Here is a 27138-nt window from a genome sequence, read left to right as displayed (position 1 = left end):
TTCTTTTTTTTATCTACCTTTTGTTATTTCTGGCAACTTAAAAATTTGGACTTTGACACTTTTTGAATATTTGATTATTTTTTGTTGTTTAAATTTTTAAAAAAAAATAGAAATCATTAATTCATTCGAAGAATATTTTATCAATTTTTTTTTAAATAAATATGCAAAGAAAAAAAATACTATTTTTCACTAATTATTTTTAGAGATCCACAGGGAGCCACAGGAGAGGGACTAAAGGGCCACATGTGGCTCCAGAGGCGTAGGTTGCAGACCTCTGCTCTATGTGTTGCCATGTCAATCTAATCTGCTCAGGGCCTTCAGAATCAACAGCGCTGGCCAATGAAGCTGAACTATATATTTGTAATGGGACTGCTTCTTTAATCAATCCGGTTTCAAATTCCTCTTAGAGATGACGTTAGCATTTTTCATTCTTCTGTTGGTCAGAGCGAAAGCTGTTCCAGCCGGGTTCCACTCGAAAATACACACAGAGCTGTCAAGTGTTACGAATAGTTTGTATTTTCTTACGTAAATCATTGAACGCTAACTCTTTACGCCCATACCACTAAATGTTCCAGATATTTAAAAAAATAATAATCCTGGGTAAAATTGCTCAAACTGCTTTAAAAAAACGAGTAAGAATAGTTAGTAGATAATTGCGATGTGTTGGACAACACGACTAGCTAGCATAGCTAGCGCAGCTAGTAGACGACTGGGGACCTTTCAGAGTTCGAAGTTAGCCGAAAGCTAACGACTTTAGGCTAATCCAAATGAATGGCCTTGACGCTGGTTAGAGAAATAGATCACCACTGATAGCTTGCTTTGTATGTAGTGGAGGAACAAAACAATTTGTAGACAATCTTTTTTGACTGATAAACGTCAAAGTTTTAGAGATATTTTATTAACGTATCCAACTTCATGCGCGTAAACAATTTTGAGCAAGAAATGCTTATTTTCGCTATTACTTAACTATTTCATAACCTCGAACTCTATCTAAACAATTCCCTCTGAAGTGGCATCATTTGCGCTACAACTTGAGCCAATAATTTACTACAATTTTTGGAAGCCTTCATTTTCAGGTTGTATCGTTTTTATCCCTCTTACAGGGTTTGTGAAATAAATTGCCACACACACACACATTCCTGGGTTAGAAGTATATTCTCTTAAATCAATTTTGAATTGAATCTGAGCACCAAATGATAATAATAGAACAGATAGAACAGATCCCCCCCCACCCCCCACCCCCACCCACCACCACCTCAAATGCATCAAAGAGGCACTCCATCCCCGACCAAGCAAATTTGACGCAAACAAGTCAAACGATGGATTGGCTACTGAGGCTTTTTGTCCTCAATAAATCTCAGCTGAGAGGTAAATGATTTGTCCTCTTCCACATATGAGAGGCACATTGCACTTCAGTATATATATATATATATATATATATATATATATATATATATATACTGTATATATACTATGTATATATGTATATATATTCATGAATATATAATAAGAACCAAACACAAACAAACACAATCCGGGTACATTAGGCTTTTCCCTTCACATGAGCGACCTGCTTTGACAAAAAAAAAAGTGATCCAAATCTGCAAGACGCGTCGTTAAAGCAGTGCACCTTTAAATAGGATTTATGTAAACATGAACGTCATCCGCCAAATCTCTTCCTACGCAAACGTTCCGACGGTTCAATAAAAAGCGCCATCGCGTAACCGCCATTTATCGTCGGTACAAACAAGCCACGGTAAAAAGTTTTCAGAGTTCCAGCACTGGCAAAAAACAAACAAACAAACAAACACGCATGTATGTACAGAGGAGAAGCGTTTGGTGAACCATCGCTTACGTTTTCCAGTAAATGTCGTCAACAACCACACGTGCAGTGTAAGTAGGGATGGGCATTTGACTAGATTTCTTTAATATGCTAACTGTACCATGTAAGGTGGTAGCGGCTGTTGGCAAAAAAAATATAAAAAAAAAATACTGTAAAATGTTTCAATAACATTAATACATAAAGAACAAAAATAATGCCTGCAAATTAAAGTTATGTATTTTTATTATTGTTTATGAATTTTAGATTTATTACAGATTCAATTTTTTATTTATTCTTATTATTTAAAAAAAATTATGCAACACAGTTAGCATGAGCAATCATTAGTTGAACTTAATTATTCATGTTCATCAGTAAGTGTAAATGAATGCAAATGTAAAAAAAAAACAAATCTGAAATAAATAAAAGTTTTAAATAATAATAAAAAAAATAATAAAAGCTTTAAATATAAATGTTGTTTTCTTACTATACCATGATGTCTGTAACTGAGTTCATTCAAAAAAACATTGGATATGGATGATAAACAAATACATGTAAATATTCATTATTATTATTATTGAATTGCATTAGTTATTCCTTTTAGTATTTAAACAGGAAATGGCAATTAAATATGTCTTTTATTTTAATTTTTTAAACAGACAGAATAGAAAAAAATATATATCATTCTATAAATATTTACAATTGTCTATAAATTGTGGCACAAATTTAATTTGACATAATTCACAATAAATAACCAAACTCGATTATTCGGGTTAATATAATAACATATGCCATGTAAATAAATGTAAAAAAAAAAGAAAGAAAGAAAAATTATAATTTCTTCCGCATTGTTTTTAACAGTGAAAGGAGACACTAAATTAATTAGCTTTGTGTTAAATCAAAATAAAACATTTGCAAACATCCGCTTTTACTTTGGAAAACAACGATTACAATTCTAGCATTCTAAATTTCAGATGGCACATTTGAATAGAATTCAACATCCTATGTGATTGTTCTGCCCATCCCTAAACATTAGCTGCGACAAATTTCTTGTGCATGTTTCTCTTGACGGCGTTATATCAAAAAAGGAAGTGGAATGTTTCAAAAAGCGCCAAATAACAAAAAGTTTCCCCACGTCGTTCATTCCCGACGTCAAAACGTGACAAAGTGCATTGTGGGAACACGGCAACTACTTGTAATGATGGTCGATACAGGAGAGGAAAAAGAGCAAAAACATATCAAAAGCAACGCCAGCTTGGTGGCTCACTGCATAACTTGCATCACTGCTGCATAATAAGTACATATATATTACTGTATATATATATATATATATATATATACCATATATAAATAGTAGTCAAATATTTACCAGTATCAATAAGTGCGTACGTCCTAATATATAAATACATCTTACAGTAATTACATGTTGACTTCCTGTAATTTTTGTGCAATAGCAAATTCCATGCAAGATAAAAACCACAACATTAAGAAAAAGACAACTTTGTTTTTTTTCAAAAGATGAATCAAGCTCGCAAAGCTCTTCCTCGACCTTTTTAAACATCCTCTAAAGCAAAATAAAGGCACAGGCCCTCATTGCGCAAGAAGCGTCAAAATTTGGACCGTCTCATCGTACGCCCCCCCCCAACCTCTTTTTATTTTAAATATAAATAATTACCGCACTACTGTATCACACCTCGATATGAGTACATGAAACAACAGTCTATTCGTTAAGTACACGTACAATAAAATACACCGCGTCTAAGAAGAAGGAGGGAGTGTAATACGGAAAAAGGGCATTTTTTTGTACAGTAATCTATAAATATAATTTATGTGCAATTGTATGCAAACTGCTATGTCAAACAAAAGGCATATTAGCATTATACAGTATATCTCTTCATATTGCACCTGCACCCAATGATAATAATCGTTGATAACCGTTGCTCGTCCAGTCCAAAGAAGCCAAGAAGCTGTGTCGTCATATTGCCTCGGTTGGGACCCAATCAAGTGGGCGGTGCCCTAAGGTCCCTGGATGGGGGCTCCCAATCAACAAAAGGGTCCCTTTTGATCGCGAGGGAGGCAGTCCAAAGAGAAGAGCCGGATTCCTTGCCGCAAAGAATCTTTGTCGTCATATTGCCTACGTCGGGACCCCGACAAGTGGGTGGGCGGCCCCAAGGTCCCTAATGTGGGTCCTCCGTGTTGATCTTGAGCGAGGCGATGGCTTTCAAGCACGTCTGGACGCTCTCCTCCTGTACGCCATCCGTGATGCCCGAATCCAGACTTCCCTGGTCGTCTTCCGCTATCTCGGGGGCCCCGTGGGTGGTTCCCTCCTCGCTAGGTGGGCTCGGCGGCACATCGGAGGGAGGTGGCGCCGCCCGAAGGGCTCCTCCGACGGGAAGGACGGGAAGCAAGCTGAAGGTCTGCTGCTGAGAGTGGAGAGGGAGGTGGCTCAGGAGATTCTGGTGGGGGCCGCTCGAGACGGTGGGTTGACTGGAGATGCTCCTCTGCTCCTGAAGACGCAAAATGGTGGTAGAAACATATAGGAAATCGGTTGGACTGACAAAACTGACAGCTGACCTTAATTGAAGAGTCTAATGCACCGGTGTCAAACGTACAGCCCGCGGGCCAGAGCTGGCCCATCGGGGCATCCGATCTGGCCCGTGAGGACAGAACACAAGCTAATACAAAAAAAAATGGTGCTACGTACCAGTTCCATCTCAAAGGCTCCTTGTTGCTGAGCCATGTCGATCTTGGCGTGCTGTCTGCTCTTGTCGCTGCCGCCTCGCTGCTGATGGGTTCCACCCCGTCGTGGCGACACGGCCCTCAGCACTACCCGCTGCCTGCCCCGCACCGCCGACTCCCGCTTCCCAGCCATCTCCAACCCGGGCGACGTGGGTTGCTCCGGCGCGACGGGAGGGGAGAGGTGCTGAATGGGCGAGAATCCGGGCGAGCTGGGCCTCAGCGGCGAGGCGTCCCACCTGGGAGAGCAACGGCCCCGCGGGGAGAGCTCACGCCTCGGGGACGGGTAGCGCAGACGTGAGGGGGACGGTTCCCTGATCGGGGACTCCCAGCCGGGTGAGAGGAGACACGAAGAATAAGGGTCGAAAAGGAAGCCGGCCTGATCTGGGGACAGAACGCTAAGTGAATCATCCTCCCCCGTCTTGTCCCTCTGGTCCGAGCCCGGCCACCTGCCGGAGACGGTGACAGTGACCGGCAGGGACGCGACGCCGCTGCCCGGCTGCGGACTGGTGCTCCTGGAACGCAGCTTGGGTGTGGAGTCGCCCTCGTAGTCATCGTCCTCGTCGTCATCTTCGTCGACATCATCCGCGTCTTCGTCCATACCGTCGGAATATTCGGCGTCGGAGAACTGATGTTTGGCCGTGACCGCCGTCTTGGATTCTTGTGGCGCCTCGTCTACTTTAAAGCACAAAGTGAAACTTTAGCTAAGGGTATGTAAGGTTTTTTTTTTTCCCACATCTTCTTACCATGTTCCTGTATCTCCGTCTCATCCATTGTCACGGACACGCCCAGCTCTAGACATTTCTTCATATGCGCTTTCGACTTCATGTGTTTTGTCAGGTTTCCTTTTCAGAAAACAAACAGAGAAGGGATTGACCTCAATTTTATGTGAGCAAACGAGCAGAAAGCAAAAAATTATGCGACAACAAATCAGCTGATGCTGTAGGAGCTCGAAATAGATCCAATGGTGTTCCGCTGCTGCTGCATTTTCACATTATGATTTTCACGCACATTTTTGGTGCCCTGCGATTGGCTGGCAACCAGTTCAGGGTGTACCCCGCCTACTGCCCGAAGCCAGCTGGGATAGGCTCCAGCAACCCCCGCGACCCTTGTGAGGACAGGCGGTACAGAAAATGGATGGATGGACGCACATTTTTGGACTATTTTTCGGACTTTACACAGCAAACAAGACTCTTGAATAGATACTGACCTTTCGTTTTGAAGGCAAAATTGCAGACCTTGCAGATGTAGGGCCTCACGTCCGTATGGGTTCGGATGTGCTTTTTGAGCATGCTGGGCTTCTTGCAGCGGATGCCGCACTCCTCGCAAATGTATTTCCCCCGACCGCGGCCGCGGACATACACGTAGTCCTCGTTGGATTTGTACCTGACAAAATGAACAAACACAGTAAGTGGCAAGTACCTTTAAATAACGACAAAAGCTCCTGGGCTGGTTGACTGACCCCCCCTCGAAGATCTTGATGCGCGTTGGAGCACTTTGGGTATTTGACGCCTCCCTCTCCTTCCACTCTTCCTTGGCAGCCTTCAGTCTGAAGCTGGCGTCTTTCACCTTCTTGCCCGGGTTGACGTCCGCCTCCTTGGGCTCCGGTTTCCTCTGCAGCTGATTCGGACCAGCAAACGTATTGTTAACACACGGGATGTAACGCGACTCGGCCAGTCACTGTTGTCTCTTACGAGACGTGGTTGGCAAACATGGAGTGCCACAGCTGGGAATAACCCTCACTTTGCTTGCTGGTCGTTGTGTGTCCTGTGGAGCTCTGCGTGGGACATTGTGATTTCTAACTAGCTCTGGCGGTGGGTTAGCTCGTCTCGAGGTCGGTTTTTCACAAATTTGTACAAAAGTATGAACACACCCTAGCATATTACTAAGCTATGCTAACTCAGTAGGAAAGTCAGAATGACGGTAAACATATGTATGAAAAGTTTAAAACACTTCAAGGCTATCTAAAAATTAAAAAAATATGAAAACAATTAGATGAAAAGTATAAATTGAAGAAAAAAATTGGACAACATTGGCGAAAAATTTCGAGAAACATACGAACATTTAGACAAAAAAATGAAGTATTTAAAATATGATACAAAAATACACAAATAGAAAAAAATTGAAAATATTTATTTGTTGGGATAATTTGTAAATGTAAATGGGACATGATAGTGATGATAATTATTTGATTAAATAGTTAGTTCATAAAACATAAAACATAAAATAATTAATGATTAAAAAAATGAGAATGAATTTAAATTTTTTTTAATTATTGTATATATTTAAAAATATATTTTTTATTTGAGGATTTATTGTATTAGTCTTTATTTGTATTTAATACGAATAGACTAATACAACTAAATCCTAAAATATTTTTAAAATATATAAATATTTCTAATCGATGAATTTACTACTTCAAATAAACAATTAAAAAAAAAATTTTTTTTTACATCATCTATACATGGCATAATCCATCAGTCTGGTTTGAAATATAATGTGACCCTTGAGAAAGTTGGCTTCTTCTTTTTTATTTTTATTATTTTTTTTTTTTAACTGCCTCTCATTACAATTGTGCTACTGCACCACAGTAATTATTTGACTTGTGCCACTATCATTAGCAAAGCCCTGGTGTACAAAGCAAGGTGAGGGAAGGGGGGGGGGGGGTCGTTTAACCTCCTCACCTGTTCAAATGTCTGTCGCCACAGGACAAGAGATGAAACTAGTTTCCCATTGCCGGGCTGACACATGGCAGCCATTGAGTAGATCAACTTGCCTCCCTTCTGTTTGGAGTGCAGCAAGGCCAGTGCGGCACTGGTGCTCAGCTCCGGTGGATTGGGATTGTGTGAACTGACGCGCCAGGTGGCGTAAACGGAACAGGGATTACCGGCACTGCCTCCCCCTTCGCCGTCGTGTGAGCAGCTCGGCTTGGTGTAGCTGAGATAACACCAGCTCACACCTGTCGCAGTGCGAAGACTTGGAAAGGGGGACGGCGTCCTCCGATGCTCGGCCCCTGAGACCAGGATGTCTCGGCCCAAGAGCGGCTGTGCCCCCGTGTCCATCTGCGCCAGTTTATCCGCGCCTGCTTCTTTGGGATACGTAGGCGTGCTGGTATCCAAGAAGCTGCTCTCCATAGCAGACTCCATGTTGTGGTCGTCGGTCACTTTTCGATGCGTGATAAACTTGCTCCTGTGTGAATCGTCCTCCAAGTGGCACTTGCCCAGTTCCACTGCACTCAGCTCCTCCACAATTTGCCCAAACATCCTTTCCTCCTTCACACGCTTCTGCTGCTTGACTTCCATAAAGAGGTCTACGCTGCTGGCAGGCGAGAGCATTCGTTTATTCGTGCCACCGCTGGACGCGTTGGTGGTGGAAATGGTCCGGGAGGTGAGGGAGAGGGGGATGCCGGTCTTGAGCTTGGCCGAGGACAGGTCCAGGGCTTCGACAGAGACGGGGTGTGTGGCGGGTCGATTCTGAGCGGCAGCTAACGCGGGGCTAACTCTGTCATAGTGATTGTCAAAGATCTGTGACACAGATGTGTACGTTAGACTGCCGTAGCTCGGCACGTGAGTCTGGATCCTTACGGGGATTAACAAACCGGGATGCTGTGGCTGCGGCAGAATGTTCCCAGTTGAGAAAATTGGCTGTGATGAAGGGGTGGCGCCGCCACAAAACACTTGCATGTGCGAGGCCTCGGCGTCCATGCTCAATGACTCCTGTCGCACTAAGTTCACCCTCCGTCTCTCCTTGGCCAGGTCCCCAGGTCTAACTTTGGATGTTGGATCGAGGCTACCGTAGTCAAACGATACGCTGCGTATCTCTGGGAACTCCTTGCGCAAGTTGCAAGGCGCCTGCTCCGAGGAGGAGCGTCTCATTTCATGCTGCTGACGCTGATGGAGAACGGAGAGCGAGTGGCCGCTTCCCGGCACAGCTAGCAGCTCGAGAGGCTTGCCAAATTCATCCTGCCTGGCCGGGGAAACTGGCTTCAGACTCTCCTCCCTGTCAAAGGAGAAGGCGGAGCTGTAAGACAAGTTGCTGTCCTGACTGGGACTGCGTGAGAGGCTGGTGCAGGCCGACTCAAAACTGGATTCCCCCGAGGAGTGCTCGATGTCGGCAAGGCGCAACCTTTTCTTCTTCGGAGGGAGTTTTTCAGGCGGAAACTGGGCTAAAGTTTCACTCCGCTGCGGCCATTGAAACTCTTCCACATGCTTCTCCGGCTCCTTCACTGGCACTTCCGGAGCTTTTTCCGGACTGTCGGGCTCCACGGTGACCCTGATCTCCGGTACTTGTATGTTGGACTGTCGCACCAGTTTAGCACCCAACTGAAAGGACTGTCTCAGCGTTCCATCAGCCCTGTCCATCTCAAACGACTCCTCCATGGGCTGAAGTGAGGAGAAGACCTCTTGCCTCTGTCTGAGACTCTTGTAGGAATCTGACTGTTCGGAATGAGGCCTGTTGACGAAGTTTGTGTGCTGGATAACTGAAATGACGTTTCCTAATGTTTTTCGGGCACCCATTTCAGGGCTGACTGATATATCCATGTCAGTCCTGTCCAGCTGTGTACTCAAACGTCCTTTAGCGACACCGACCACGCCATGGCCAACGAGCTTCAGCTCATAATCTTTGCCGGGGTCAAACTTTTCTTCACACTGCTCGTGATGCACCTCGTACCGAGATGGTAAATCCTCCTCCTCCCGCTTTTCTTTCCGGCGCTTCCGCGTGGCCAGTTCAATGGCATGCCTCTGCAGGTTCCCGCTTGGCGGATAATTGTCCGTTTCCAGTCCCGCAAGTGACACCTCGCTTGTCTTCACGTGGCCCTCGCTGTCCGCGTGGCCCTCGTGGGATGGCAGCTCGAAAGCAGCTTGTCGCCGGAGTCTCCTCATGCCCGCATTGCTGGTTCTCTCATCGAACGAGTGGCTGCCTCGGAGTGCCTGCGGCATGGTCAGGCTGACCGCCGAAGACGTGGGCATGGAGTTGCTCCTGAGGAAGGTTCCCATGTCAGAGCTGCTGTCCAACTGTGCTTCTTTCACCTCTTCCCTCATGAAGGACTTTGTATTTATTTTGATTGATTCAACTGTGTCCTTTTCCTGGGTGAAAACGCGGGAAACTCCTTTCTCTGAGCATCTTCCTGCATCGCCGGAATCTGCGTTGCAGGCAATGTAAGCTGTGGTCTGCTTGGGGCTGGGCCTGTAACACTTTCCGAACATAATTTCCTGGTAGGATTTGGCGTTAGCGTTCGGCGGACTGGTCTGATGCTCTGCACTTTCAGATCGGGAAAAGTAGCCGGAATCCGTGCTGCCTTTACTCGACTGACTGGGAAGCGACAGATTGTGTTCTGAGTCGCTGCTCCTTTTTTCCGACAGCCGAAGCGCAAGCCTTTGTTTAATCGTGCAAGATTGAATTGCACGGTTGGCCTCAACAGTGGTGACAGGAAGGGCATTGATTTCCGGTAGGTGGGACGAGCTGTCCTGAGTCGACGTCGACATGGCAGATGCTTTTTTGTGAGAAATGAGGTTGAGCACTTTGACGGCGGTGTGATCCGAAGCCTCTGCCGGGGAGTCCAGCAGCAGCAGCGGGTCATTGAACGCGTCGTCGTCAGTGTCTGTGCTCTGCTCGGCGTCCGAGAACAACTCGCATTCGCCTTCGAAAGACCCCTGGTCCATGTTGACGTTGTGAGGGAACGGCGACGTTCCGGCTTTGACCGAGTGTGCGTGGGACTTCCGGTGTTTGTACAAATTGCTCTTGGTTTTGAAGGAAAACCCGCAGGGGACGCAAGGGTAGGGCCGCTCCCCGGTGTGCGAGCGGATGTGTTTCTTAAGCACGCTGGGTTTGGCGCAGGCCCGTCCGCAGTAATCGCAAACATACTTGCCAAGCTTCTGTGGTTTCAGTTCAGCCTTGCCCCCGGCATCTGACTGCAGCTCCATTCCTGAATAGCAACTCTGTTGTTCAGGTGAACTGGGGGACTTCTTTTGTCTGCCAGCTGCTGTGGCGGCCTGCAGTGGAAAGGACGACGGTTCAGTGTCTTGAGTTTGGGAGATGGAATCCTCAAAAGTCAGCGACTTCCCCGAATCGGGCACTTTTTGGGACCCGCTTGTGTCTCTGGCCGGGCCCTCCTGCAAGTGCTGGTGCCACCCTTTGCCCTCCATTTCCGCCGATGGACTCCTACTAATTTTGACTGCCCCGGGTGTGCACTTTTTGGGTGCGGCATCTTTGTCCTGACCTTCTGGAGAGCCTATGGCAGTTTCGAGCGACGCCATGACTCCAACGCTGCAATCGTTTCTTGGGGATACTATTTATTTGGGGTCAGTAGTGATGTTTACATACACGTGGGATGGCTCATCTGCAATAAAAAAAAAAACAGAAAGTGGAGATTTGATGAGGATTAATGAGCATGAACACTTAGTACCCTTGCCAGAAATATTGACTTTTTGCTTTGTTTTGAGTTTTGAGGGACCTTACACCACCTATCGAGTGAAGTGAAAATAAAATTGGACGCTCATGAAGTCACTCACTAACCTATGCACACATCCAACACAAGAATTCTATAGTATATACAGTAAATACACTTCCTAAAATCCAAATACATTAAGAAAAAATAATAATAATATATATATATATATATGTCCATTCTGTTATGACCCAGCCCACCTGACGGCGTGCCTGCCCCCAGGCCGTTTATCCTGGCAGGAATCTAAATTCCCTCATTGATGTAAATTGACTTCATGGGGGAGAAGTCCAGTCTTTTGCCATGGGTGCTTTTCGTTCAAGATTTCAAAATTCCAGTTCTAAAATATATATTATTTTAATGAACCATATTCCGAAGTCATCTGTCAAAGTGGGTCTGGCGGTGGTTCTCTTGACCGGCATCTGACACTCATGTGGATTATTTTAGAAGTAATGAGCGACTTTTGATGGAATTTTTTTTTTTCCAACAGCATATGTTCGGGTGGGTTTGGATGGGATGGCCCCTTCTTTGCAGCCAGACGCTTATCCTAATCCCAGATTTATTTAATGTTGTGGTGTCATTTCCGTTTGATTACCCCCCCCCCCCCCCACCACCGCATAGCCCCTTGTTTAAATGACGCTAATGTAGTTGCACAAAATGTTCTCAATGTTCTCGTTAAACTTATGACTCAATATTTAAAGCTAAAAAAGATGATTAAAACAACCAAGTTAGTGGTTATCGCAGATTCCCGATAACTGACGCGTTCAATGTGGCAGGAGTTCATCGGTCCCCGCGTGAGGTTAGATCTGACTCGATGTGCTTTGTTGTTGTTGTTGTTGTTGTTGTTTTTGTCGCAGTTTCTCGTTTCAGCAAATCGCAGCACATACAGACTTTTCACACTCACATTCACACCTTTGGACAATTTAGTCATAAAGCTAACGAGCATGTTTTTTTTGGAATGTGAGAGGAAAGCGAAGTACGGGAGAAACAAAGAAAACATGCATGCAAGCCACAAATTTGGACCCAGAACCTCGTGAGAGGCAGCTGTGCCAACCACTAGGCCACCGAGCTGCATACTTGACGCCGCTGGTTTCAGTGCGGCGGCGTCAACATCACCTCGTATTCCCTCACGTCTCACACTCGGCAAAGAAGCGACGTCCCCTCGTGAATTCTGGGAATTGGTTTCGCCGTAACATTGGAGGGCACGTCATCCTCCTCCTCCTCCTCCTCCTCCTCCTCATCCTCCTCTTCATCCTCTCAGTATCAAATACGGTGTCCTCCCTAACGAGGTTATGTAAGCTTATCTGGTTCAAACCCTCCGAGTTCCCCCTTAATGAGGACATCCTTTCGCTATATATATTTTTTCATCTCTCCTTCTTTGTTGGCGCAGCGCGGACGCACTCGGCCCCTCGCGATTCGCCGAGGATGCGAATCCAAGGTGACTCGCCGCATGCGGACAGTCGTGTGAAAATAAACAGACGTGGGAAGCGAAGAAAATGGGGGTGCCGCCAGGTGTGAGTGGTAGGGGGGGACATTAAAACCATACTGCACGATACCTACTCGGTTCTACACATGCTAATGTTAGCTCAGCCTGTTGCCGTGCCACAGTCTCCATTTTGCTGTGGCACTCCGCTTTCTTGCTGGCCCTTAGTCTTCTCTTGAATAAAACTAGTCATTTTACGACTAGAAGTAAATATATAGGCTACAGCGTTATGCTATCCGATGTGTTCGATGTAGCACGTTTATCTCAATTTCCCATTAGCTCGGCTTAAACAAAAAATGCGCATGTTCATCAGTTTACCTTTTAGTGCGGCTTGATGCGTTCAATGGGTTGTGATTTTTAAGTTTCGCGTTAGCCTACGTATTAGCATGGCTGGATCCAATCAATATCTTCATTGTGGCACGTTTTCACAGCTTCCTGTTAGCATAGCTTGATCTGGTTAGCATGGAAAAATGCGATGGGTTTTTTGATTTACTTTATTAGTGTGAATTGATCTGAAAAATGTGTTCCATAATGGTGGGTTTGTCGCAGTTTCCCATGAGTTAGGCTTCAACTTTTTTTTGGTAACTTCTTATTCATGTAGCTTGATCTAACAAATACATTCAACGTGGCATTTTTCGCAGTTTCGCGTTAGCACGATTTTAGTTGACTGATGTGTTTAGCGCACTTTTTTGTAGTTACCCGTTGGTGTGGCTTGATGGGAAATATGCTTCAATGGCGATGTTTTCACGGTTTTCACATGCATTTGTTTGTTGTTGCAGTTTTCAAAGTGGAAATTAGCAAAGCTGAGTGATGTGGTGTTTTTTTTTTTTTACAGTTAGTAATCTTGATGAATTCAATCTGGTGTGTTTTTATCGCAAATGCCATTAACGTGGCCGACGATGTTTTCAATACGGTGTTTTTTTTCCCGCAGCTTTCCCCTCAATACAGCTTGCTGTTAGCATTCCGATGCGTTCAATGCAGCATCCGGTTAGCATCGCTTGACCTGACGAATGGGGCAGGTTTTTTAAGGTTTTCTGTTGATGTGGTGGGATTGTTTTCCACAGCTTCTCATTCGCACGGCTCAATCCAAGCGATGTGTTCAACGTAACTTGTTCTTCATCTGGTTAATGTTGATGCATTCGATGTTTTTCACACATTCCAATTTAGAATTTAGCTCAACTCAATCTGCTTTATGTGTCATTTTTCTCATATCCTACACTGTGACATGATGCGTTCAATGCGGTGGGATTTTTTTCCCCCTATCCAACTGATGTGAACCAGTCCAAAAATACATGCGACATGTTTGTGCAGTTTGAAAGTGTTAAACAAACGCACCCTAACTGAGCCAAACGAGTTGAGCCGAGTCGGTACTGTGCAGTGGAAAAGCAACATTCTGGGGTGGCGGGGTATGCTTGGGGGGGTTGGGTTGGGGGGGGGGTGCTTTGGAAGCTCCCTCCTCAAGGTCGATCTGACCTCATTGCTTAGTTTCCATCCCTCTGAGGTCCTGAAAAGACGACTGCGGCGTATGCCAGATTAATCCCGTGTTCCGGCGCGCGCACAAAGACAGCGACGCATGTTGTCGTGTTGCACCTGTGCAACAAATGCATGACACAGCAGCGGTGCGAGGCGCAGGTGGGTGGGCAAAAAAAGAAAAAAGAAACACTCCGTCCCTTTAAACGCTAGCATCCATAAATATCACAATGACATTCGCACGCATTCACCCCCCCCCCCCCCACACACACACACATGATCCTCGTACAAACCTGACATTTCAACCCCCTCCTCTCCTTCCACGTCCCGCATCCTCATTCCTCATCCCGCGCCGTCCATTCCGCCTCCGCCGGGATAGGGAAAAAAAGCGCGATGGTAAACGTCCCATCAGTCCGGAGTGGCGGCGCACATTTGGAGCGTTCTATTGATGCGAGTCAGTCACCAGAGAAAATACCCAAGCATGACGTGCAGACCCGGGAACAAAAATAGCAAAGGGGTCCTGGGAGGGATTACACAACGGCCCACGTTTCAGGGCGCTTTTCCTCTCCGGCTCCGGCAGCTCACTCAGGCTGGGGAGGAGGAGGAGGAGGAGGAGGAGGAGGAGGAGGAGGAGGAGGAGGAGGAGGAGGAGGAGGAGGAGGAGGAGGAGGAGGAGGAGGAGCGAGAGGAAAGGAGTCAGATGTCACGATCAGTGTCAGAAGCTGCTCTCCATTCATCAAGAACTGAGAACCTCCCTTCAAAAAAGGTGCTATTCAAGATGGCGTATGGCGAGGAGGAAGTAGGAGGACGGGAGGGAGAAAAAAAAAGAAGCCTTGGGGCTCTTTTGTGAGACGCTCGGAGCTTCCCGTCACGACGTCCTCGGCCTCCATTCACAAACGAGGAGAAACCATCGACGTCGCGACGAGCCGAGCGTGGGGGGGGCACAATGCCGCCAGATGATGTGCAGCTGCACGTCGCATCCTGCGTTTGTGTGCCGGCTTCTTCGAACCTCAACTCTATTGACAGTACAGTCGACGACATTCACCCCAAGAGTTCAATTCATTCCGACCTTCATATAAAGAGAAATATACAATGCGAGAACACGGAAGACTTATTGCAGTTTCGCCGAAGCATCCGTGCGTTCGCCCACGCGCGACGGCGAACGCTCAACGTCTTCAAGCGACGGTCGGCCATCTGTCTCACACACATGGCGAAGATTCGGTAGCAATCGGACAAAAAAATCTCTCGCGGGAGTTTGTTTTTGAAGGACCTATGAAAGTATGCAACATGGAAGCAAAATAAATTGGCCAATTCCAACCGAAATGGCAGACGTGTCGCCGTGTCTTTTTCAGGTGTGGCATTTTTGCCGTCGGTCTACTTAGGACAGACATGATTACGAAATGTCACGTTGATAAGGGAAACTCGCTTCAGGAGAATCTACTGTCTCTAAAATTACGAATGATATGTTTTGATTATGGCCGGCAGATTAATTGGTCCCACGTTACTAAATGTTTTTACTTTACACCATCATCTCGCGGGCCGGATTAAGCCCCTTTGAGGGCCTGATCCAGCCCGCGGGCCGTATGATTGACACCACTGAACTACAGTATAGGGCGCTAGCGAAGCAAAATGGCCGCTTCAACAAAATGTCTGATTTCTCGCGCCGTCTCAGGATTTACTTTGGTGGGTTTACTCAAGATAGAAATGCCTACCAAATTTCTTCAAATTTCTTTTTTTTTCTTTTCAAAACATTGACAACAAAAACATCAATTTAGTTTTTTTTTTTTTGTTTTTTTTTTTTAAACCAGTTGGGTTGATGTTAAAAGCAATGCATGAATGATTTCTCAGATTATACTTGTGATGCAGTTTTGGGGGAAAAAACAGGGCAGTGTTTCCCCCAGTGCTTTATAAGCCTGGCGGCTTACAAACCGAGTCGAATCGTTGCCTTTTGAAATGTTCTTGAATCGTATCGCAAAATGCTATTCATTGGATGACACATCGATACATATCAGAATTTCTTCTGATAATGGCCGAAGGATTTGATCCGGCGCTCCCGCCGGTGGAAGGAAGAGCAGGCGTTTTGCTCTGCCTTTCTTTTTTTTTGTGTGGTGTTATTATGGGATAGCCACTGCACTCCTCGGCTAAGTGGCCTAACAAGCGGAGAATGCCAAGCGTGTGTATTGAAAAAGGAGCTCCTCAGGGCGCTATTCTTAGTCATCCAGCGTGGAACAAGTTGGAGCTCGCTCGCGGCTCCATTATGCAGCATAGGACGGGGGGAGTCGGGATGGGGTGGGAGGGGGGGGGCTGAAATGGCTAATACAGTCAAGGTCGAGCCACTCGTCGTCTATAAATACAAAAGCTCCCTCTCAGGAGGATGCACACTTGCTGGGAACAGCTGAGCGGGATTCCATGTTGCCCCCCCCCCCCCCCACCTCCCTAAAACGAGCACATAACACAGTGGATGACGGAGATTGGGGGTATGAATGGAAGGTTTGAGGGTTCCTCCCAGGCCAGTCTCGTACATCATTCAGCTTCATCCTTCATCCTTCCGCCGCCGCCGCCTCTTTAAAATCGAGAAATAAGCTTGACACCTAGTGGCGCGTCGCCATGGCAACAGAGTCTGCCACAATGGCCCAGCTTCCTGTCGGCATATATAATTACCAGCGAACGTAGGAAGTAAGTGTGAGGATGCGGCAGGGAAAAGAAAAATACGTAAAACGGCGTTCAAATCCAATTTTAACCGTTGACATTAGCATATGTCATTGATTTCACGTGTGTTTGTCCGAATAAAACCATAAAACTGAAAAATACCCAAATTAAAGTATAATGTGCAAATAAAATGTAGAAAATTAGCAATTGTACTGATGTACTTTGTACTATGATCATATTTCTAACATATTGAGGGCTAAATAAATTACAAATAAATAAATAGAACAGAGTCATGTATATTATTGAATATTTTTTGTTAGTTTATTTATTTTTATAATCTTTAACGAGTACAGATATGTAAATGTTATAAATAATAAAAATAATTTGTTTACATTATTTAAAATTAGGATATTAAAGTATCCTCTACATTTATTATGAATTTTGACATTAAAAATAAAGAATAATATCTGAAACGTTTTTTTTGTCATTTAAAAAAATTGGATCAGAATATAAAAAAGAAAATTACAAATGTTTCAATAACATAAAAAAAACATATTTGGGACAGATTTCAATATTTATATGATAAAAATATATAAAAATAAAAACGTTACAAATTATGTAACAATACATTTTGTAGCTGTTTGTAACATTTTTGATACCTATAATTACTATCTACATCTATAGATATATTATAACTGTATACAAATATTTAAATACAAAATTATGTGACCTATTTTATGCTTAAAAGAGAAAGATTTAAGACCATTGCAAAATGTGTATTAGATATGAAACTACACATTAATATTAAATATAAGAACATGTATATTCATGTGGGCCTATATACAGTACATAGATATGAACATCAGTCAAATAGTAATAACATTAAAGTAAGTAAAATGGTCATAGTTATTCATTTGAAAAAAACCACATCCAAAAATAATTGAATCCGAGGCAATTTTCAATTTAATTGAAAAATATAAAATATAAATTTAGAAGAAAAGAGAACATACAAACATATTACTGCAAAAACGTCGATGAATATTCAATGTTTTTTTTTATTTATTTATAAAACTACAAAAATATAAAATTTTGAATTGCTCGTCTAATTCAAACTTGGCTTCTTTTGCATGGTGCTGTCGGATCAGCTGTCACGTGCCTGCCTATATGGGGATATCCGGCTCTCAAGTGCGCGCGTGCGTGTGCGCGCGCACTTGTTGTTGTTGAGGTGGGGGAAATGCATGGACCCGAGAACCCCCTTGGTCGCCCCCCATCTGCATGTCATGGAACATTTGCAGATCAGGGACCTCCCCCCCAGTTAAAAAGCGTGCGGCAGCGGGGAGGGAGCAGACACAACGCCCCCTCTCAGGTGACAAACAGTGTCCCCCTCCCCATTTAAGACCCCCCACCACTAGCAGCCTAAATTCGGCTCGGAATAAGCGATGCGCCCAAAAAAAAATTTTTTAAATCAGCATGACAACAAAAAACAATGTGGATGCTTACCAGGTATTAGACGGCACCCAGGTAGCTTCATTGGACCCCCGGGTAGACGGATGTATGAGACGTGGGGGGGGGACGCTGAGGATAGTGTCCGGGGGGGTCACTTTCTTTCCGGAGTCGTCCGAGATGAGCTTGGAGCGTGTCCTTACGCCTCCTCCAGGGTGCAGTGTAGCCACTCGCCGCGAGAGGACGCCAAAAGCAGCTCACAGTGTTTGATTCAAAACAGCAGCTATTCAATATTCATAGCCCCGCCCCTTGAGGAAAAAAAAAGCAACACGGATTATAGGAGATTGGAGTCGCATAGTGTCAGAAAATAGTTGGACTTTTTCACACAAAAAGTTGTATGCTTTAAGTTTAAAGTCATAGTGTTACAATAAATTGTATTCTCTTCACGAAATAGTTGAGATTTTCTAGGAAGAAGTAGAACATTTTCAAGATATTACGTTTTTTATTTTCAAGATTATAGTATTATATTACAAGAATTGTGTATATTTTTAACAAAAAAAATGTACAGTATATTTTCAAGAACAAAGGCATATGTGATTTGAACTTTTTTAAGGAAAAAAATATCTGTCATATTTATAATATTCAAATTGCAATATTTACAGTGAACAAAGTCGCAACAATATCAGAATAAAGCCATTTAGTATTACAAGAGAAAAAATATTTTTTGTAAAAAAAACAACTGCATTTCAGGATTAAAGACCTATAGAAGAATTAAATAATGTTTTCAACAACAAACAAATTGGGAAGAGAATAGTAATTTACAGTACAGGCCATAAACACTTTCTTATTCAATACATTTGCTTTATTCTAATGACTGGTTAATGTGAACTGATGTCGAGCTATCTATTTAACAAAAAAAAAAAGGTGAAATAACTGAAAACATGTTTTAGATGATAGATTTTTCAAAATAGCCATCCTTTGCTCTGGTTACTTTATTTTTTATTTATTTTTTGCATACTCTTGACATTCTTAGTTACCTCTGGGAACTCCTTAAAAACTGTTGGAAAACCCTTTCAGGTGATTATCTTTTGAAGCTTATCGATAGAATGCCCAGAATGTGCAAAAAAGTCATTAGCGGAAAGGGTGGCTATTTATTTATGTATTTATTTTTTATTATTTTATAAGTACATAACTCTAAATGTGTTCGTTGTCATAGTTGTCGTCATAATTTTGATGCCTTCAGTGAGAACCTACAATGTACATCGTCATAAAAATAAGGCACGTATTGAATGAGGTGTCCAAATTTTTGGCCTGTACTGTATATTCTAAATAAATCATATGTTTACATGATTATTCGTAAGATTATGAGAATAAACGTGTATATTGTCGCTTTTTAAGATAAATTGTTAAATATGTAATCTTATGAGAATAAAACAATATTTTTGAGGATTTTTTTTGTTTTCTTTTAGATTAAATATCATTTTCTGGGTTACAGTCATATGATAAACTTTCTCTGAAAATGTTTCATTATTTAGTAAAACCTGGAATATTTACAATTAGTTGCAATATTACGAAACTAAAATCTATTTTTGAGACAGTCGAAGGTCTTTGATTTGTAAGTATGCGACAATATTTAGACATTTTTACATAAAAATCATGTATACTTTTCGCTTTACTCTATTATGTTGTGGATTTAAATAAAAGTGATTTTTTTTTAAAGTTAGGACAAAAAAAAATTCCCATCTTTTATTTAAAGAGGTAAAAAACACAAAGGCATGTGGACTTAAATAAAAGTAAAATAAATTATTTTTAATTATTTATTTTTTTCAAAAAAGTTGGGACAAAAAATCGTTTTCCATCTTTTATTTAAAGAGGGTAAAAAAACACAAAGGCATTCACCCAAGAAGCATTTTCAGCTCCTCGTGGTAGTAAACTTCAGTTCATTTAAGCAGTTCAGTGCATCCGCAATCGAGCGCCGTCATCTTGTTCACCCGGCACCTGTCAGCTTGAGGGTCCAGGCCCACTGGCATGGCATCTGGCTGATGGACAACTGAGGCAGGAAGACCCGAAGACCGCGGGGCATCGCGGGCGTCCACTGCACGGGCCCGTGACCCAAGAGCGCCACCTTGATTTGCAAAATTTTTTCCCCAGAACAAAAACACAGACCGCATTTTGAAATGTAATTGCCGACTGACGGACAAGAACAATCGATGCGAGCGGCCCCGCTTCCCAGAAAACGAGCGCGCAATCCGAGAAGGCATCTTAATGAGTCAGCAGAGGCAGCGTGAGCACGTGGGCCGGCAGGTGGCGGCGGGCGGGCGAGGATGACGGGATTCTTTCAACAAGCAGACGCCCACAAACAAAAAGCTGGCCACTTGATCGCTTTATGCGCGCTCGTCATTTAAATCAAGATTAGCGTGATGGGGATGTACCTCAAAAAGCTTACCTGAGTGTGTCCTGGTGCGAGCTCGGGTTCACCGAGGTGTAAAATTCCATCGGCTGGCCACGAGAGGAAAACGGCAAAGACGGCGTTCTGCCGTGGTCTGGACGTGTACCAGACGCCGGATGTGATGGCGTCCTTCTGGGCCCGCCAGGCGCTGCTGTTGTAGATCGCCTCGCCGTTGACCCCGAGCCATCGACCAATCTGACGCAGGCGCTCCTCGAAGATGGGTGCGATCGTCCCGTCTGCTGTGGGGCCCACGTTCATCAGCAGGTTACCGCCGCAGGATACCGTCTCCACCAATGTCTGGAAGAAGACACAGTAAAAGCTCAGTTGTCGAAGAGGAGGACACTGTCGGCCATTTTGGTTCAAAGCGGCTATTTTAGGCTCATTTTGGCCATTTTGTCTTTAGGTCAGATCTTAAATCAAATGTTTTCAAAATTCAGCCCCTGATGACCGTTCTCTTTAGCAACAAGAAATTTTGTAGCCACGGCTATCGTGAGTAGACCCACAAAAAAAGTCTCTTGAAGCCATGCCCAAAAATATACAGGAAGTCTGCCATTTTTAGTGCAAAGCGGCCATTTTCGGCTCATTTTGGCCATTTTCTCTTTAGGTCAGATCTTGACCAAATGTCTTCAAAATTCAGCTCCTGGTGCCAGTTTCCAATAGCACCAAGAAATTTTGTAGGCACGGCTATCATGAGTAGACTCGCAAAAAAAGTCTCTTGAAGCCATGCCCAAAAATATACAGGAAGTCCGCCATTTTAGTGCAACGCGACCATTTTAAGATATTGACCAAATGTCTTGAAAATTCAGCCCGAAGCCAGTTTTAGTAGGAAACATTAAATTTAGTTGGCATGGCTATCAAAAGCAGACCTACAAAAAAAAAATGTTTTTTATTAATTAGGAAGCCATGCCTGAAAACATACAGGAAGTCTGCCATTTTGGTCTGAAGCAGCCATTTTAGCTCAGTAGCACTCTGTAAATTTTGTTTTCATTTAGCACTAAAAGCCAGATTTCCTTATCAACGTGAAATAGTCTGTATGTCTATAATCAGCAGATCCACAAAAAGTCTCGAAGTTTAAATGTCTGAAAAAACACAGGAAGTCTGCCATTCGGGCTCTTTTTTTCCCCCCCATCATTCAAATTCCACTCAGCTCCCCAAAGCTAGTTTCCGTTAGCAACACGAAATTTGGTAGACATCTTTATCACGAGTCTGCCATTTTGGTTCGAAGCTGCCATTTTAGTGGTCTCCTTCAAAAGACAAACTTGTGGTGATTTCACGCGACATATTCACCGCCACAAGCTCCTCGATGGTGAGGTAGTCGGCGAGCCGGGCGTTGCGCCGGTAGCCCCACGACTTGGTGTCGATGGTCATGCAGTTTTCCCACTTGTGCGGCAGCAGGTGACCCGGCCGGTAGCGGTCGGCACAGGTGTAGTAGCCGCCATGTTTGCAGATGGAGCCCAAGCCCCACCGGTCGTTTGTCACCACCGTGTCCCGCACTGGACTGCGCGGGAAAAAGGAAAAAAAAACTACTAGGATGGTGATTCTCAAAGTGTACATTTCATTTATATTTTACATTCAATGCATTTCCATTCCACTTTTAAAAACGGATTTGACTGGCGGCTAAAATGTTTACCTATCGTTGTAGAGCCAAGCTAGGAATCCGGTGCTGTTCCAGTACTTGTCCGGCGCATCCCCGTCCCCATCCGACCACAGCACGTCGGGCTTGTACGTCAGTACCAGCTCGTAAAGTTCAGGCAGACTCTTGGTGACGGCGAAGCGGTTGGTGGCGAAGCGGTTGGCGGCGTCCTGCAGGAACAGTGGATGAAACCACTCGAACAGCGAGTGGTACAGGCCCAGACGCAGGTCACTGTGAGCGCGCACGGCGCTCGCCACCTCCGCTACCAGGTCGCGCTTGGGGCCCAAGTCCACGGCGTTCCAGTTCCACGAGGTCTCAGAGCCCCACAGTGTGAAGCCTGCGGATGATTGACAGCTGAAATTGGCAAGCGTAGCATGTTGGCTAGCCAGCTAACAGCAGTACAGGCTTATTTTTACATTGGTTAATTTAGAGCAGACAAAAGATGACCGCATAGCTTTTTCAGAGCCTCCATTCACATGTCAAGATTTTTCGATTTATTATGTGGACGACCGCATAGCTTTATCGATAGCATGTATGTTTTATCTGTGTTTAGATTTTTGATGGAGGCAACGGATTGTGGTCATAAACCTGCATTTATTGGGATTAGTTAGGATTTTTGATATATTCAAAGGACCATTCAACCAACTATGCAGACGGCCGCATAGTTTCATCCACGGCATGCATTTATTTATCAGCGTTTAGATTTTTTTTGTGGCTCAAAACACTTTGCAGGACCTTCGTGGTGTTTTGTGGTCAGCACGATGTACTTGGCTCCCGATGCGGCAAAGATGTCCATCCATTCTTTGGCGTCGAAGAACTCGGCGGTGAAGTGGGGTGCAAAGTCTTGATACTTAAAGTCCGGCGGGTAATTCTTCTTCATGAAGGTCACATACGGCTGCAGCTTTTGCCCCTGCCAGTACCACCTGCAAGATAAGAGAAACGCCACTAGGTGTCAGTGTCGCTTTGCTATGGTCTCCTCGCCATCGTATAAAAGGTGAGTAGTTTTACTTTATCTCAATTTAATTTCAATTTCACTGTGTAACCGGGCAGTAGAACCCTCACCAGAACCACTCGCTCCCGAAGCTGGGCACGGAGAAGACGCCCCAATGAATGAAGATGCCGAACTTTGCCTGGTCGTACCACTCCGGCAGTGGCCGGGAGTCGATGGACTCCCAGTTGGGTTCGTATTTCGCTTCGGTGACGCGGATGAACAGTAGCAGGGAAACGAGGAAAGACGCAGCGGTTAACGCCGACATTTCTATTGAAATAAGTTTAATTTACTCATTACCGCGAACTTCTTCTTGGCTTGTAAACAAGGAAGTGAAAGCGGCCTTAAATGATGACGTATACCACTGGGTGTGTTCGATTTAGAATACAGCAATTCCAAGGAAATTGTCTTAATTTGAAGTCGAATCTTGTGGGAGACTCCATGTAAAAATCCGGCGCTGGGGAAGTACAGCGCATGCGCACCCGTGATTTATTTTATTTTTTTAACTAACAACATTCGCGCCTTCATTTCAAAAAGGTACAAATAAAGACATTTGTAATTGCAGTTATTTTGTTTCCCTTATTTAATGTATAAAATTAGGACTTTAATTCGAACGATCTCACTCACACAAACACGTACAGATACAAACATGGTCTCCCAGGCAGGGACGCGAACCTACGCCAACCTGCATCGTAGGCAAGTGACGGTACCACTAGGAGCCCGGATTTAAATTCGAACGATGACATTTTGTGGTCTCAGTTGATTACGTTTACCGCTGGATGCGTTTGATTTAAGTATACCGATTTGGGAAAGATTTACCGCAAGAGAAACTGACAGCACCGCCCTCGCGGGAGGCTCTATGTAGGAATATGGCGCATGAGCAGTGTAGCGCATGCGCACTAAGGCTAGCTATCCGGATGTTTTGACACAACCATGCGTGGCTTCCTTGACTGCCACTGTCACGTCTCCGCGGGAGATTTTGACAAGGTATTAATCACAGTCATCGAATGCTTTAGTCATTTATCCATCCTAAAGTTTCACGTTTATCTTTTAGGACATAGACACGGTTATTGAAGACTCCAAACGGGTAAGTTAATCACTCGATTAAGTCTATTGGCTCGTTGTGTCCATGAACCATTTGCGTGTTGTTGATTTTAATTTTAATTGTTTTTATTGCCAGGCTGGACTGTTGGCATTGTTGGCCGTGGCGGAGCATGCGGGCGAATTCGACAAGATCATTGCGTTGTCACAGAGGTAACTTGAAAAATCAATGTCATCGCTCAGTTTCTCTTTTATAGCCAGCTTATTTCTTCATGTTTAGATTTCCAGGGTTTGTGTTCCCATGCCTGGGAGTCCATCCTGTTCAGGAAGTATCCTCAGACCAACACAGAAGTGTTTGCCTGCAGGTTCGTAAAAGACTTAACATACTTGGAAATGTCACTGTTGTGTTTACTGTATTTAAAAACCGTGCAACACTTTTTTCTCGTCTTCCGCACAGGACCTGGATGCTGCTCTTCCACTTATTGACAAATACAAAGACCGTCTTGTGGCTATTGGAGAGGTAGTAAACCCAGACGCACAATATGAACGTTCACCATTTTCTGGGATGACGGACCAAACCCTAGCGTGAATAGCAAAAATGATGCATAATGGATGCGTCTCCCAATTGTGAAGAACAGTTTATACTAATGACTTGAACCTTCAGTACACCCGAAGCTATGATCTCCAAAGACTTTCATATCATGTTAAACTCATGTTTGAGATGATTCACGTTCCCATGTGTCATCCTAGGTGGGTTTGGATTTTACACCCAGGTACGTGCGCAGCGAGTCGGACAAAGAGAGCCAAAGGCAGGTTCTGATCCGCCAGGCACGTCTCGCCAAAGAGCTGGACCTCCCTCTGTGAGTCTCGGAGGCCAAAAGACACGTTCAAGTTCACCAAATTGCTGTTTTATTGAGTAATTAAATGTACATTTTCATTAGAAATGTTCACTCACGTTCGGCGGGTCGACCCACTATCCAGCTGCTGAAAGAGCAAGGTGACAATTTACGTTACTTTTGTCATGTATATCATTTTTTCACGTCTAGGAAAACAAATTTCCTGTAGTAAATATAGTACAATGCAAATGTCATATAAACTTTGGCCTTCAAATGTTTCACTGTTCAGTATTAAACCCTTAAATAATAATCTGTGTTTTGTTTTTTTTCCCACACACAGGTGTGGAAAAAGTTCTCCTTCACGCCTTTGATGGTAGGCCGGCGGTGGCCATGGAGGGAGTGAAGGCGGGATACTTCTTCTCCATCCCGCCGTCCATCGTACGCAGCGAGCAGGTGCGTGTCATGTCAATACACTGACGGGACACATCATTAGGTACCCCTCGTACACCGGACGAACAGGCCAGCGAGTGAAATTTGTCCAAATGCTAATCAGGCCATGTAAACAAAGTCCGTCTTGAATCGGTTAAGAAAATAACGTTTCTTATCATTTTTAGGTTCAGGTCATTTTGCTCACTCACAAACCCTCCCTGTCGACATTTTCAGTTTCGATGTAATCTGTGTACTGTTGACAGTGTGTGTGTGTGTGTGCGCGTATGTGTGTGTGCTTTTTGATAAACTAATCAACGGTCAGATTAGGACGTGAGCAAAAGGATCCTTTCGGGGCCGATTGCTACACAGTCAACGCTGCAGACTCGCTGCGGCTCTCGTTTGCTGCTCCACTTTATTTCATTTCCCAAACAAATGATTTGAAGACCATTCATTCATTCATGCATTGCCAACTTATGTCATTTTTATCTATTATTACTTTTGTCCATTGGAACTAATCTGCTGTTGTGTTCTTCCTTTGTGTCCACCAAGAAGCAGAAACTAGTGAAACAGTTGCCTCTGGAGAACATGTGCTTGGAAACGGACTCGCCCGCACTCGGCCCAGAGAAGCAGGTCGAGTTTTATCAGTTGAACAAACTCAGCTGTATGCTGGCCATCGCTCCCTTTTTTTTTTATTTATTTTTTTTACCTTTTATAGCTGTGTTAATGCAAATGTAGCAATGTGATGTTTCAGAAACAATCAGCGGAGCAAGGAACATGCTTTAGAACTGAGAATATATCGGAACATCCGTTTTGGTCTATTGCTAAGTGTTAGCGCGTCAATGCCGTTTTCCATTATATGTTAGCATGAAGCTAACAAGGGGGCATTTTTAAGGCAAAGATTTTTTATTTTTTTTTACATAATATACAGAGAGATTTTTTTTGGGCCGTGAATAAGCTGAAAAGTGTCGTAAAAATCCAACAAGTCCTGAAGCGTAATTAACAGGGAGAGTTTTTGTGCCATCTTCTTCGACACGCAGGTGAGGAATGAGCCCAAGAACATTGTCGTCGCAGCCGAGTACATCGGCGTCGTGAAAGGAGTGTCGGTGGAGGAGGTGATGCAGGTGACCACGCGCAACGCACTCCGACTCTTCCCCAAGTTAAAGTCGGCCGTCAAATTGTGATGCCGGATGATGGAGTCAAGCAATTAATTAATTAATTAATTAAACAGTCTGTTGGCACACAACATTGTGACATTTCTTGATTCTTTTTTTTTTTTTTTTTTTTTGCCATTTACATCATTAGAAATTCACTTTTAAGGTGACATCAACGTTGATGACGGCACAACACGATATGTGGTTTAATTCGTTATATTCTATATGGCGTAGTGTTGTAATTTCCAACACAATCTTTCTTATGACGTGAACACAACACTTTTGAGATCACTTTATCTATCATGACCAATGGTTCCAGTGTACTTTTTTTTTTCATTATTTGTCCCAAGAGGGAATTAAATATGAAAGTAGCACATCAGTTTTACACAAATGTTATACTGTACAGTGAAAACGTCGGACCTGCGACTTCACTGAATGTACTTCAAATGCAAAATAAATAACCGAGTAAAACGAATCGATTGTCAATTTTCACTATTTGACTATATAGTGTAAATTTTAAAAAAAATCGACTTGAAAAGCAGTCAGTTATAAATAAACACAAATAT

The 27138-nt window shown here is 43.9% G+C and overlaps 3 protein-coding genes across 6 annotated transcripts; 1 reads left to right on the top strand and 2 right to left on the bottom strand.

The window, feature by feature from the left end:
* Positions 1-1277: 1277 nt before the first annotated feature.
* hivep2b (HIVEP zinc finger 2b) lies at positions 1278-18230 on the bottom strand. 3 transcript variants are annotated; one of them, XM_086095064.1, is made up of 7 exons: positions 18103-18230; positions 7240-10895; positions 6018-6175; positions 5766-5941; positions 5302-5400; positions 4524-5233; positions 1278-4326 (listed from the first exon to the last, which is right to left on the bottom strand). In XM_086095064.1, the coding sequence occupies exons 2-7, from the start codon at positions 10810-10812 to the stop codon at positions 3997-3999; spliced, it is 5046 nt and encodes a 1681-aa protein (XP_085951190.1). In that variant the 5' UTR covers positions 10813-10895; positions 18103-18230; the 3' UTR covers positions 1278-3996. The 3 variants fall into 3 exon arrangements, with proteins under 3 accessions (XP_085951190.1, XP_085951189.1, XP_085951191.1); XM_086095063.1 differs by lacking the exon at positions 18103-18230 and adding an exon at positions 14247-14527; XM_086095065.1 differs by lacking the exon at positions 18103-18230 and adding an exon at positions 14247-14527 and having other exon boundaries at positions 4524-5230.
* Positions 18231-19893: 1663 nt separating this feature from the next.
* On the bottom strand, positions 19894-23975 carry fuca2 (alpha-L-fucosidase 2). The gene is made up of 6 exons (XM_086095361.1): positions 23190-23975; positions 22863-23050; positions 22125-22464; positions 21782-21992; positions 20492-20791; positions 19894-20170 (listed from the first exon to the last, which is right to left on the bottom strand). The coding sequence occupies exons 1-6, from the start codon at positions 23381-23383 to the stop codon at positions 20033-20035; spliced, it is 1371 nt and encodes a 456-aa protein (XP_085951487.1). The 5' UTR covers positions 23384-23975; the 3' UTR covers positions 19894-20032.
* Positions 22590-26664, top strand: LOC147162473 (putative deoxyribonuclease TATDN3). 2 transcript variants are annotated; one of them, XM_086095362.1, is made up of 10 exons: positions 22590-24102; positions 24170-24202; positions 24296-24369; positions 24437-24521; positions 24614-24676; positions 24907-25016; positions 25098-25153; positions 25333-25445; positions 25971-26051; positions 26459-26664. In XM_086095362.1, the coding sequence occupies exons 1-10, from the start codon at positions 24049-24051 to the stop codon at positions 26600-26602; spliced, it is 813 nt and encodes a 270-aa protein (XP_085951488.1). In that variant the 5' UTR covers positions 22590-24048; the 3' UTR covers positions 26603-26664. The 2 variants fall into 2 exon arrangements, with proteins under 2 accessions (XP_085951488.1, XP_085951489.1); XM_086095363.1 differs by having other exon boundaries at positions 22593-24102; positions 25974-26051.
* Positions 26665-27138: the final 474 nt, after the last annotated feature.

The sequence above is a fragment of the Leptonotus elevatus genome, chromosome 14, assembly GCF_054856555.1.
Source record: "Leptonotus elevatus isolate MCC_2025b chromosome 14, RoL_Lele_1.0, whole genome shotgun sequence".
Lineage (NCBI taxonomy): Eukaryota > Metazoa > Chordata > Actinopteri > Syngnathiformes > Syngnathidae > Leptonotus > Leptonotus elevatus.
Note: the sequence above shows the minus strand (reverse complement) of the source record. Positions and strands in the feature narration are given on the sequence as shown.

Excerpts from the sequence above, each read along its gene's own strand:
- hivep2b (XM_086095064.1), bottom strand. The coding sequence starts at position 10,812 with ATGGCGTCGCTCGAAACTGCCATAGGCTCTCCAGAAGGTCAGGACAAA. Across the intron at positions 6,176-7,239 it reads GGCGACAGACATTTGAACAG|CTGCAGAGGAAACCGGAGCC; the intron begins GTGAGGAGGTTA and ends GGTCCGAATCAG. Across the intron at positions 5,234-5,301 it reads GACGGAGATACAGGAACATG|TAGACGAGGCGCCACAAGAA; the intron begins GTAAGAAGATGT and ends TGTGCTTTAAAG.
- LOC147162473 (XM_086095362.1), top strand. The coding sequence starts at position 24,049 with ATGCGTGGCTTCCTTGACTGCCACTGTCACGTCTCCGCGGGAGATTTT. Across the intron at positions 24,370-24,436 it reads ATCATTGCGTTGTCACAGAG|ATTTCCAGGGTTTGTGTTCC; the intron begins GTAACTTGAAAA and ends CTTCATGTTTAG. Across the intron at positions 26,052-26,458 it reads CACTCGGCCCAGAGAAGCAG|GTGAGGAATGAGCCCAAGAA; the intron begins GTCGAGTTTTAT and ends TTCGACACGCAG.
- fuca2 (XM_086095361.1), bottom strand. The coding sequence starts at position 23,383 with ATGTCGGCGTTAACCGCTGCGTCTTTCCTCGTTTCCCTGCTACTGTTC. Across the intron at positions 22,465-22,862 it reads GACCACAAAACACCACGAAG|GCTTCACACTGTGGGGCTCT; the intron begins GTCCTGCAAAGT and ends AATCATCCGCAG. Across the intron at positions 20,171-20,491 it reads TCGCACCAGGACACACTCAG|GTGGCGCTCTTGGGTCACGG; the intron begins GTAAGCTTTTTG and ends TTGCAAATCAAG.